General features: G+C 43.1%; 1 protein-coding gene across 3 annotated transcripts; it reads right to left on the minus strand.

Moving 5' to 3' along the window:
- Positions 1 to 5: 5 nt before the first annotated feature.
- On the minus strand, positions 6 to 12,476 carry LOC6650423 (mitogen-activated protein kinase kinase kinase 4). 3 transcript variants are annotated; one of them, XM_015176857.3, is made up of 7 exons: positions 11,927 to 12,475; positions 5,509 to 5,709; positions 4,404 to 5,191; positions 3,802 to 4,336; positions 1,032 to 3,735; positions 336 to 515; positions 6 to 266 (listed from the first exon to the last, which is right to left on the minus strand). In XM_015176857.3, exons 1-7 carry the CDS (start codon positions 12,127 to 12,129, stop codon positions 186 to 188), a joined length of 4,692 nt encoding a protein of 1,563 aa, XP_015032343.2. In that variant the 5' UTR covers positions 12,130 to 12,475; the 3' UTR covers positions 6 to 185. The 3 variants fall into 3 exon arrangements, with proteins under 3 accessions (XP_015032343.2, XP_002072695.2, XP_023036404.1); XM_002072659.4 differs by lacking the exon at positions 11,927 to 12,475 and adding an exon at positions 6,238 to 7,079; XM_023180636.2 differs by lacking the exon at positions 5,509 to 5,709 and having other exon boundaries at positions 11,927 to 12,476.

The raw sequence follows: 12,476 nt of genomic DNA on the forward strand, positions 1-12,476 counted from the left end.
TTACATTTACATTTAAATATAGCATAAACGGATATTTATTGTCCAACATAAAACTAGACGCATATAAATTACACAATACACAACACACACACACACACACACTTCGTTACATATATAATCCACTATATGTAAGGGGGTATGCGAGGATGAAGCCCAAACTGGAGGCGACTAAGTTGCCTTACAGTTTAGCTTGTTGCCACATTGCGTCGAAAGGATCCGCGAACCTGAATCTGCAGTTGTTCGCTACTGCAATCATCTCGGCCCGACTGCAATTCGACAAATAGATAATTAGACAATCGATAAACAACTAAAGCTATCCCAATCTCACAACTGACCTTGCAAAAGTTCTGTTCCAGCAGTTCCATAGCCGTCAAACGCTGTTTTGGATCATGTTGCAGACAATGGTCAATGAAATCGTGACCCTCCTGTGAAAGACTCTCAGGTGCCTGAGGTTTCTCTCCCATTCCTACTTTAAACATGATTTGGAAATTAGAATCGAATTGAGCCCAAGGCCGCTAAAAAAAAAAAAATACAACAATTAACTTTGCAGCTCTATAAAACATTAGTTTGATTAATATTAATAGTCAAGACTGTCCATTTTAGTCCATGAGTTATAAAGGTAAAGCTTACAATTTAGTTAGTCCAAATTTGGAACTCATCACTTATACACAGATTGTGGGCAACTCGAAAAGCCAGAAAACTATTCTTGATTTGCTCTTTGATATGATTTCTTAATAAGTTAATCAAAACCTTGTTCGATCATAGTATGTTTGGTTGAAAACGGGGAAAATAATGTCCATCCTTGGAATGTGGAAGGTAAAGACAACCCCAATGGATATAACATACATCCCTTGGGCTGTACGGCATTTCCTCAATCAGATCAAGCAATTAAGGCAGCTCACGAATGACTCATTTGATAATGCCTACTGCTGATTCCGCATTTAAAAAGTGATACCTAAGTTCCCACAACTTACGAAACATGCCAGTAATTTGTACTATTATCAGATATCGGTTATCAGTTTAGTGCTCACCTTGCCCGAGGCCATCTCGACGACAACGCAACCCACCGACCAGATATCAGCGGCGCGTCCATGGCCATCGCTGTTCGTCTTGGTAAACACCTCTGGAGCCATGTAGGCCTGGGTGCCCACATAACCTTGCAGTTCACCGGGGACAGTGGTGTGGGCCTGGATCTTCACCGCCGATCCAAAGTCTCCCAGTTTCAGGCTGTTGCTGCCGTCCACGAGGAAAATGTTAGCAGTCTTGATGTCGCGATGCACTATTCCGTGTTTGTGCAACTCGGCCACGCCCGACAGCAGTTGGGCGGTGAAACGACGGGCCAATGCTTCGGGCAATCCGCCAGTCAGCTCCACCAGGGACTCCAGAGTACCCTCGGAGCAGAGCTCCATGAAAATGAGCAACTCTTCGCGATGCACTTCGATGCCGTAGTAGCGCACAAGATTTTTATGCTTGATGCCCTCAAGAATCTTCAGCTCTTCAGCAACATTCTTAAGAGCACGAGTCTCGCCTGGCTGAATGGCGATCTCCTTCATGGCCATCAGTTCACCCGTGTTGTTATTGACAGCCGTGTACACTTTGCCGAAGCGTCCCTGACCAATCTTGATGCCGCGATGCCAGCGGAAGTGCACACTGCGAGCTCGGATGTGCACCTTGTCGCTGGAATTAAGTGCCTTGACCTGGCCAATAAGTCGCCGATCCCGCAGACGCTCTTCGAGATCCAGATCCAAGCGATTGACAGCATCGCGAACTCTTTCCTGCCTCAAGGCAAGCGGTGTGCTCGCTGAGGCTGAAGTGGGTGGCGGAGTCTGAGGTACCAGGAGGCGGAGCTCGCCGTTTGGACTGCTCTGGCAAGGTGTGTCCACGTAATCCGCGCTATCCACGGAACTGTACACATTCGACGACTGCTGCAGCATATCCTCCTTGAGGCTAAACTGCGGATGAAGCAATTTGTTGTACGGTGGCGATTGCAGCGGCGGTGTATTGGGATTCAAAACGATGCCAGCTGACATGGGCGTTCGTGTGGGCGTCCGGGAACGCGAGGTAGCCGGCGACGATGTTTTGCGTGTGCGTGGTGAGGCCTTCTTGCGCGCCACCTTCTCCGGCTCTGAGGTAATGCCAATCACATGTGAGATGCAGCGGTCCATTTGCTGTTTAAGTTCCTCGAACTGATGCTCGTTAAGATGCTGGGTGATCTGCGGATCACATGCCAAAATGAGAAACTCTAGCCCTTGGGAGGCCCAACGTGGTCGCATGCCGCGTCCCCGCTCGCATCTCTCCATGACGAAGTGCATCCACATCTTGGCATACGTGATGATGCCCAGCGCCAGGTCAACGGTGTGGGCGCCGCTGTCTTTCTGGTCCATAATTCGCTGTTCAAACAGCCGTATCACATCCTTGTGATACTCGAACCCAAATTTATAGCCCTGATGGAGAATCTCACGGGTCCGAGACAGCACCGCCTGGCGATCCTGTTCGTCCAGGTCGCGCATATTGTTCATGCAGCATCGCTTCTGCACGCCCTCAATGATCTCGGTCAATTTGTTGCGCACCTCTAGGACATCTTGCTGCAGCAACTTGAAGGCAGCCTTCACATCCGAACAGATAAAGTCGTGCTGCTGAGTGGCCACATCGTGCTCGTAGTGCTCCCGATGGAAATCCGTTGTCTCCACATCGCGACAGAAGGTCTTGGCAAAGAAGAGCACCTTAATGGAGCGCTCCCGCTCCACGGTCAACAAAGCCTGAGTCTCGCGGCAAATGGTCAACAGTTGCCACTTAAGTTCCTCATTGTCGTCATTGTCTGCCGCCCCGGCTATCTGCTTGTCCAGCTCGGCGGAGCGTTGCACTAGCCGTGTTGCAATGCTACGCAGCAACTTGCTGATGATGCCGCAAAATTTCTGCGAGGCCAACGTATGCATGCCCTTGATCATGGGACTAATCAGCTTGGTGAACATCCACTCCTTCTCCAGCACAGACTTTTGATTTGTCTCCGGCACGGCAACCAGCACCAACTGATCGATGTACTCCAAATAGAGCTCAAAGGTCTTTCGTACCGTCGCATCGTAGTGATTGAGAATACTAATGTACTTTCCCATCTCCGTCTCATTCTCGACCAGAGCTGTCGTTATGTGCCTCTGGTAGCGTTCACGGTGCGTCAATGCTAGCGTTAGGCCTTCGCGCAGCTCCTTCATCAACTGCTCCAGACTGAGTGGATTGGGACGCACTGGCCGAGTCTCGAGTCGCATGCGGAGGAACTCATGCATAAACTGCAACGGGATTCCGCTGAGGAATACAAAGGTGGGAATGTATGAGGGCAGATTGATCGATTGGGCCTCCTCGCTCCAGTAGCCGTATGTGCGCAGTTCGATGACCTGCTCGCGACTTATATGCGGATCCAGGCGTGGCACATCTTCCTCGATGGCTTCCGCATCCAGTTCCACGTCGTAGTCCTCTGTGCCAGGTTTCTCCAGAGCAATGTGCGCCTTGTACAGCGCCACATTGTGCAGCTTGTGCAGGAATGCGAGAGACTTGGCCAGGCCTCGGCATTTAAGGACATTCTCGATGAACTTGCGATACAAGGCCGAGGACTGCTCTCCATCGTTGCTGCAGGTACCCAATGGCTCGACACTAAATATATTTATGTCGTGCATAGATCCTTTTCGCAACTGTGGACACTCATTTGATATTGACAGCTGACTGATCTCCGTCGAGGTGGATCTGCAAAGGAATCAGTGTAAATTAATTGTCGGACTTATCGATTCGACCCTAGTCATTATTACTCACTCATTACTACTGGAAGTTTCGCCGGGCACATGTGTGCTATCGTTGAGCATGAACTGCACCTTAGCGCAGGACATGCTTCCATTACCATTGGGACACCCACCACCCGCTCTTCTCCCGCCAGCCACACTGGGCGGTTTCGAGGAGTCTATGGAATTGACAGCCGAGTCGTTCTCGTTCTCCACTCCCGAGGAGGAGGAGTTGCCGCTGTCGGACCCAATATACGAGGTCTGCACCGGCCACGAGAACTTCTCATCTTGCAGTCTGGCAAGAATCTTACCCAAAATGCTTAACTTCAGTTTGTTCTGCTTGGTAATGTTGTACCACAGGCACATGGACTTGATGCGCCCCACAAAGCTCTGCGACTTGTAAATGGGATGTGACGCCCCCATGGCCTGTGACGAGGGATATAGCGACTCGGCGACCTCCAGACGTGTCAGCATATCCTCCACCTCCCGCAACGCCAACTCCTGCTGATCCATGCAATCCTTGCAGTATAGGGAAATGCATCCCTGGCACATCTTGCTGGGCAAAGGAGCTAGAATCGAGTTTAAAACAAAATTGCAAGTCACCTTTTACATTGGTTTCGAGCAAGAAGTACTCACAACTGGCATTTGAGTTGCCATCCGAGTGAATGCCACTGTCCAGACTGATCAAACTCGGTTCGCGACGATAGCGGGGCTGAAATCTGTAGCTAATTATCTGGGTCAGCAGATCAGAGACGCCCAGACGGGCATCGAACAGATATTTGTCTTGCTGCTCCACAGTACGATCGGCCTGCCAGGCCTGCAGCTCCAGCCAGATGAGATCCTTCAGCTCCGTTTGCCAGGTGTGCTCTTCCTGCGACGGCTTGGCCTCCTGCCTATCCACACTGCCCAACTTGATGAGATTGGCAAATGTCTCGTGGAAATCCTTGCGTTTGCCCAGGCCTGCCTTCTGTTTGCCATCGCCTTTGAGTATGCCAGCCGGCAGAAGCTGCGAAGCAAAGGCCAGAGGCGGAGCTGAAGAGCGGCAACCGATTGGCCGCGAGGAGACACAGCGATATCTGTTACAGCTCTCCACAACTTTGGAAGCAATCCTCAGTGGCAGTGGCGCCGACACATCCGAACTAAGTGGCATAATCTTATCCAGAGATTCCAGGGGATGCGCTCCCTCGTGGAAACTATTGCCCCGCGGTGGTGGCACCGCTGCCGTGGCCAACGAATTCTTCATCTCTCGCTCCGAGTCACGCAGCAGCGATTGCAGCCGTTTATCCGTCCGTTTCTCATCGTTGACAAACATCTCATTGAGGAGGGCGCAGTCCATGGTGTTGCGGCGCAGGACACGAGATCGGGCCATACGTGACATGCCCTTCTTTGGAGTCCCTCCAGCACTAGCTGGGGAATCTGTGGACCTGCAAAAGAAACATATTAGTGATCCTGAATGAGCATATGCAAAAGCTGGGAGAGCCAACATGGAGAAACATATGGAACCATATGGCGAGTTCTCATACTCGGCACTGATAACCACCCAACATGTCGGGACCATCATCGATTCGAGTGAGTCCACTCCATAGCGTGGACACAAACCCTTATCGCATATGATATTACATAATTTTGATTGATTTCTCTTTTTATCTGTTTGCAAAACCTATTCAAGTCAAGTCCACCACTCTGCTCTTCTCTCTATGAATCTCTCTTTCTCTCTGCTCTATGATCTCTATCAACTTACGCTACAACATTGGCCACTTTTTGCTTGCGTTCCCAGTCCCGATTCTTGATTTTGAGACGTGTGCGTGGTGGAGTTGTGCCGAATTCCTCGTAGTGGGCGGCCAACTCATCGTCGGGATGCAAATCCTCCTCCAGGGTACCAATGCGGGCATTCAGCATTTGCACTGGCCGCGATGCCGCTTGCTTCACCCGAAACTCCACTCTAATTAGGAGAAAAGACAGCGAAAGAAGAGACTAATCAGTTGAAAGTTGGACTTAAATGGAGCCAAGGTCTAATAATTGTTTTGGCTAATTGGCATGCAGCCAAGTGCCAGCTAATCGCCGATAAGAGGGAGGTAAATATATGGTGGTATATGGTTAGGACTATGAAGGGATGGGAAGGGCCATAGGAGACGTGACTATTGGTTTATCTTATCGACCCTCACTGCAGACAGACGCATGTCACGCCCGTAATTATGCTTTAATTTTAGCACAGGTTTGATTTACACCACAAACGAGATATTAATTGGCAGCATTTTTACGTCCAATCGGCAATTCGCGGCACTTTTGCATCAGCCTATTTCATCATTGATATGGAATCCTTTAAAATATCCTCTACTGAACAAAATCCATCACGATGATTCAAAACTCGTAAAGATATCCGTAACGTACATGACGGAAAGCAATGATTACACAAAAAAAATTCCCTAAAGTCATTGATAACTTTCCTTAACCCTTTCCATGTACTTACTTTTTTCGCCGCATTCTGTCCGAGCTAAGCTTATACAATGGCTTTCAAACTGTAAAGGCGGCAACGAGAGCCGCAAGAGAAAAAATGATAAAATTCTCGTTTTTTTTTTTTGTACTCTTTTGTGCTTTTTGTTTTCGGTTTCTTCTTTGGCGCTCAGGGCTTTAAAGTGTTTCACCACAGTGATTATATTTCCTTAATTTGAAAAAAAATTGAAATGGTCCGCGGGGGTCCCCTCCCCGGTATTTATACGGGGACTGCGACAATAATAATGCCAAATACATATAGATTATATATACGTATATCTGTCCACACGCGAATGTGTACATATAATACTCGCAATTACAGTGTTCAGTGCTGGAGAACTTTAGACGCGGCCAAGCGAGAAAACAAAAAATAAAAAAAAAACGAGCAACGATGACTGTGTGTGTACATATGCCGCAGGGCAAAGGGGTGGTGGAAGTCGATTTTCTCTGGGTGGGTGGGTGCTTGATGTTGGTTTTTATCTTTCTTTTCTTCTTTTTGAGCTAACCAACATTCCGTTTAAACACACACAGTGTCAGTTCAGTGGGCTCCTTTGAAATTTCATAAGCCGCTCGCTTGGTCTCCGAATAATTTGATCACTTGACACTTTCATTGTTAGGGGCGAATTGAAATGCGGTGCGGCGGGCACTCAATTTATTAGCACTTTAGCAAACAGAATTTACCCCATGTAGTCGCACAGCAAAATATGATTTCTAGTGTACGAGATTCTACAAACACATGTGCATATACATAGACAGACCAGACCAACTACGTATTTATGGGAGAGCCGACCGACCGACCACCGAGCGACTGCAGCCCACAGTCGGAACCGTTAAACTAAACCATCGAACGGCGGGGCACTAGGAGTCATTGTCATCCGAATTGCTGTATTGTTTATGCCCAACCAGAGAATCAGGAGAATCAAAGAGCAAGCCAGGGCATGAGAGGTAGAGAGAGCGCGATTAAGAGAGTGAGTGAGTGGGAGAGCAAACGTGTTTACCGGTGGGTGGCTAAAGAGAACTTGTGGAACGCAAGTGGCAAATCGAACCATCGACTGATCAGAATTCCATTTGTGGCTTGTAATTGGCTTCCAACTGACAGTTTCTGTTTACATATTCATTAATTTAATATTATTGTTAAGTACGATGATTATTAACGGCAAAGCCAAAGACAGAAAACAAGTGTTTTTTCAGCTAGACTGAGACTATTTATCAATAATCCCACTAAAAAACAAACGAAATTCAATAATCGATAAAATTCTCCATCTAGACAAATAATTTGGATTAAATATTAAAAAAAATCAATATCCCGTATCAATTGGCAATGGGACAACACTGCGTATGAGTAATATGTTTGCCCGGATAAGCTGAAAAGAGCCAAAGCAAAAGCAAACACACTGTTTAAATTGAATTGCAAATTAAATGCTGGGAATAGAATCACCTGCAGCTTATATGTTTAGATATGGACTTGGTTTCTATATTATATTTATGTTCGATTAAACTACTACTTTTCCCACTACTGTATCCCACAAAATTTGCTATTATTCTCCAATGCCATTGCAAAAACTTGATTTTTTTGAGAATGCTAATCCTTTCAGATCTAGATAATCTTCGTTTTTTAAAGTAGGTAAGTAACAAATCACAAATTGCATTTGTTTTTAAATGTAAATTGTTCCGATTGTAGCGAATTTCTAATAAACTTTTAAACTGACTAAGCAAACATCATATTGATCACTTTTTAAATTTATTAAACCATTCATCACTTGCACTTTCCCTTTAAATTTGTACATACCTTTTTTGCCCAATATCATTCTGAATATGATATTTTGGTTTGTTGGCCCATTATTAACTTTAATAGCAGCTAGCACTTCTTTTTAAAATAATTTAAAATATCTGTTTGAATTACGCCCCTTTTGAAATTTAAGCCAAGCCGTCTAACAATAAGTCGGATCGAGGTCAACTTGAAAAAGATTATTTAAAACGCAGCACAAAAGATGTGATCAGGTTTGAAAAGCTGAGTCGATATAGCCATGTTCGTCTGTCCGTATCTCCGTCCGTCTGTGCGTATGCGTTTTACTCAGCCATCTTAAGAGCTATCGGGATAAATTTTTTGGGGGCTTTTTATTACCCGGGTGAGATAAAGTAGAAGAAGAAACATTTTCATAAAAATTGGAGTAGCCCCATGAAATTTACTAATATGATAGTATTGGATTTAAAACCCCAGATCCCAAAATTTGAATGTGATCGGATAAATATAACACAAGTTACAGTCAATATAAATCGGCTCAAGCGCTGCCTACTACGTCATCATTAAATCAACAAAGCACACGCATGCACACACACATGTGTATGCGTGACGTGCTTTGCTTAGGGAATGATGAAAGAAGAAAAAAATTTTAGTAAGAAGAGTAGTAATGTTTTGTTTGTGTATTGATGAATTGAGTTGCAGGGAAAGAAATTTCAAAATGTAAAGATTTTATTGCCAAGGACCGCAAGGGTATATAAACTTCGGCATAGCCCAAGTTAGTTTCTTTGATATTTTTTTTTTTATTTTCCAACATGTTTATTTTAGCATTTTTGATTGGCCGCCATGAAAATTCTTTTGAGAATTCTAATTTGTGTTAATATAAATATTAACATATTAAATATTCTTAAAATGAAAATAATTTTAATCACATATGTATGTTTCTATGTATTTACGAGATATGTACGTTGGGGGAAAAGTAGGAAAAACATTGTATTTTAAGAAATTTTTAGTTTAATACATTTAGATATGCATATATGTACATACATACATATGTAAATATGTACACAAATACATAATCAATTTCATATATTTCTATTGTTTAAAATTTTGATTTTTTGCTTTGCTTTTGCAAATTATCTTTGGAAGATTTATAACAGATCTTGTAGATAAATACATACATTAAATATGTACCTACAGATAATAATTCTTTATTTTTTGTTGTTTTGTTTCTACAAAAATCAGAATATACTGTTAATGATAGACGCGTGCTAAAATGTTCATGTTGTGTGTGTGTGGGCCATTGCGGAAATACATAGGTTGCCAGGCATGCGTATGTGTGTGTAGGCAGCCAATTCTAATTACGCTTATCAAAACTTATTAGATTGTACTCATTTACACTCATAATTTGTTTTGTGTATTTTTGGCCTGGCCATCGTTCCAATCAAAAACCAGAGAGAGAGAGAGACTGACAATCTTACGGCGGCAAGTGGCAAGTGCACGGTGCACCTCAAATTTTGTTACGGTAATTAAACATGTGTGCGTGTGTACGTGAGAGACAGATGGAACAAACTTCGTTTAAGAGTGTGAAACTACAGTTAATAAAAGACCTTCGTTTGTGTTTTGGTTTTTCTTTTCGTTTGTTGTTTTTTTCTTATTGGAATTCCATTCAAGAGACAAACTAAAGACAAACGAGAGAAGAAAGCAAATTTGATTTCAAAACAGAATCAGGTCTCTCTCGCGAGGCGGACGACGCGTATAACGAAAGAGGTTACAAAGCGAAATGTGCAGGCGCACGTATTAAAACGCGTTTTAATTTCCCCCCTCCCGCCATTCGCCACCATCCTCTCTTGACAACCTCAACGACTTTAAGCCAAGCAAATTGATCACCAGCAACAACAACAACAAACTGGTGTACGAGACAAGGAGGAAGAAGAACGAGTAGAGAGTTCCAAGACATGCCAATCTGGAGACTTAAATTAATTTCACTAAACTTCTGTGGTAGAACAGGTGACAGAAAGTCAGCAACACACACACACACACACAAGTGTATGTGTGAATGCTAAACTGTGTTAAGACATGCAAGATTTTTGTATTGAAGAAATGGGTTTATCCCATCCAAATTGAAACAGAAAACTTTTCACTTCACATACTATGTGAGCTTTGACATTGAGATACCCTCTAAGAAATGAAGGCGACGAGCCAATTTTGATAGGCAAATCGATCAAAAAGGCAAGAGCAAGGGCGTATTTTCCATTGTAGTTAGAGACAAACTCTATTTGTTGGTTGTTGTATAACCAAATAAAATATGTTCTCAACATTAAGGAAAGAAACACGAAGCGTCACATGCCCTAAAAAGGACAATAGCAGAGCGTTGCCAGATCTTTTAAATAATACACAAAAACAAAACCAATTTCAATCTCCTTATCAGTGTTTTATTTCTTAAAATAAAGATTTTCAAAACAATTCTGCAGATCCTTCTACACTACGGACCACAATCAGTCTATGTGGAACTCCCAATGGATACCCACCGGCTAAACCTAACGCAATAATTGGACATTTTTTAAAAAATAATAATGCTTAAATCATATTAGTTACCTTCGATACTAAACGACCATCGACTTCTGCCCGAAAGAGAATATTGTTTTATCAGTCCTCTTGTTGATTAAAAATGACTTATCAATATGCTCCAAATCTGATTTATATAAAGTATAATGCAAACAATCGACACAATTTAACAGAAGAGATCACATTCAACTCGTCAAGAGGAGACGTGACTAGGATTTTCTACTGCCAAAAGAGTCATTTTTGGTATTATTTTCATCGAAAAGATTATATGATCAGAAATTCGATAAAAGATTTTTATTTTTACCTTATAAAACGATGTAGCGATGAATTCACCTTTTAATGTTTTTGGGTTTACAGGGTGCTAAAAATGAATAAGCGAAATACATCGTAAAAACGACGAAAAAAAAGCGGAAAAGGTACCACAATAAATGCCATAGATATGCATATGCATGTCCCTGTCTCTCACGCTCTCTCTCTTTCGGTCTCTCTCGGCCTCTTTTTGGCTATGTCGTTGTGTTGTCTTATCAGGCAAGAGTCATCGTTATCAGCAAATATCTTAGAAGACTTAAAAACCCCCACCGAAAAAAATGAAGGCACAACAACAACAAAAAACAAAAACGAAAACGAAACCTGGGCTATGATCAATGGTTCCATGCATAATTATAATTATTGCGCTGCAGAGCTAAAGAAATAAAACACAAACTATACAAAATGTACATACATAAATAATAATGAGGGAAAAAAACAAAGTGTTCGATTTCAAGAAAAAAGTTCACATTTTTACAATAATTTGTTGCTGCCTTGCAAAAAAAAAAAACCAAAAACCAGTAAGCCAGGCTAACATTGATTGGCTGGCTGACATAGCACCTCCTCTCCACCTTTCGAAGTGATATAATTGTATGATTTCGCCTCGTTTTTCAAGATGACAATATTGTTGCTCCTTTCTTTACATAAATTTAGCTAATACATATGTACATAACAACTGCTTAAGGCTTAGCTAAATTTGGTAGTTTGTTTCGGATAATGCAAACTCTTGGCCAAAATTCAATTACCCCTTGTCGAGGGTACTTCGAGGGCTTATTCATCGGGTTCGTTGATTTGATTTGGTTTTTCAAAACACGTTGTTTACGTTTCAACAATTAAAAAACTGGAGACGAAAAGAAAGAGAGAGAGAGAGAGAACTCTCACAATCTCACCCACACATGGATGCAGAGACAAGTTTCTAATACATATACATACATTAGTCTGGTCTGTATATGTGTCGTAACGAGTCTTTTACTTCAACTTCTTTTTGTTTTGTTCGTTCGCTTTGGGATTTCCCCCCATTAAATAACGCACATTGACTAGAGGCTCTCACCTTGCAACATCCTCGTCCACACTTTGCTCACGCCGTAATCGTATGGGAGGCACGGGTGGCTTTGTGGCTTCTTCTTCTTCCGATTTTTGTTGCTGTTGTTGTTGTTGCTCCTCATGGTCTGTTGTTGCTGCAGCCGGCGGTATTTGTAAGCCTTGAAGTGCCACCAAATCGATTGTACGCACTCTTCTGCGATTATTTGACATATTTGTTGGTTATTCTTGGAATTCCTAAGCAGCTTCGCTCTACACTACACACACACACACACACACACACGCATAAACACACAAGATTAGCACAAGAGTTTGCTAATGTGGGAGAAACTGAGTGTGTGCAGGAAGGAGGGGGATACAGAGGATGTTAATCAAATTTATTTTAATTTTTACTTTCACGACACAAGAAACACACACGTATCCACATGGAACCGATAAAACCAGGTGACGCGTCTCACCTGGGCACCAGGTTTTCTTAGGTATTTGTTGCGTTGCTATTTTTTGTCTTGTCGATTAGACAAGCAGTTGCAATGGCAAGAATGAATTTATTTATATCCACT

This window comes from Drosophila willistoni, chromosome 3R (assembly GCF_018902025.1).
Source record: "Drosophila willistoni isolate 14030-0811.24 chromosome 3R, UCI_dwil_1.1, whole genome shotgun sequence".
NCBI classification, from domain to species: Eukaryota; Metazoa; Arthropoda; class Insecta; order Diptera; family Drosophilidae; genus Drosophila; species Drosophila willistoni.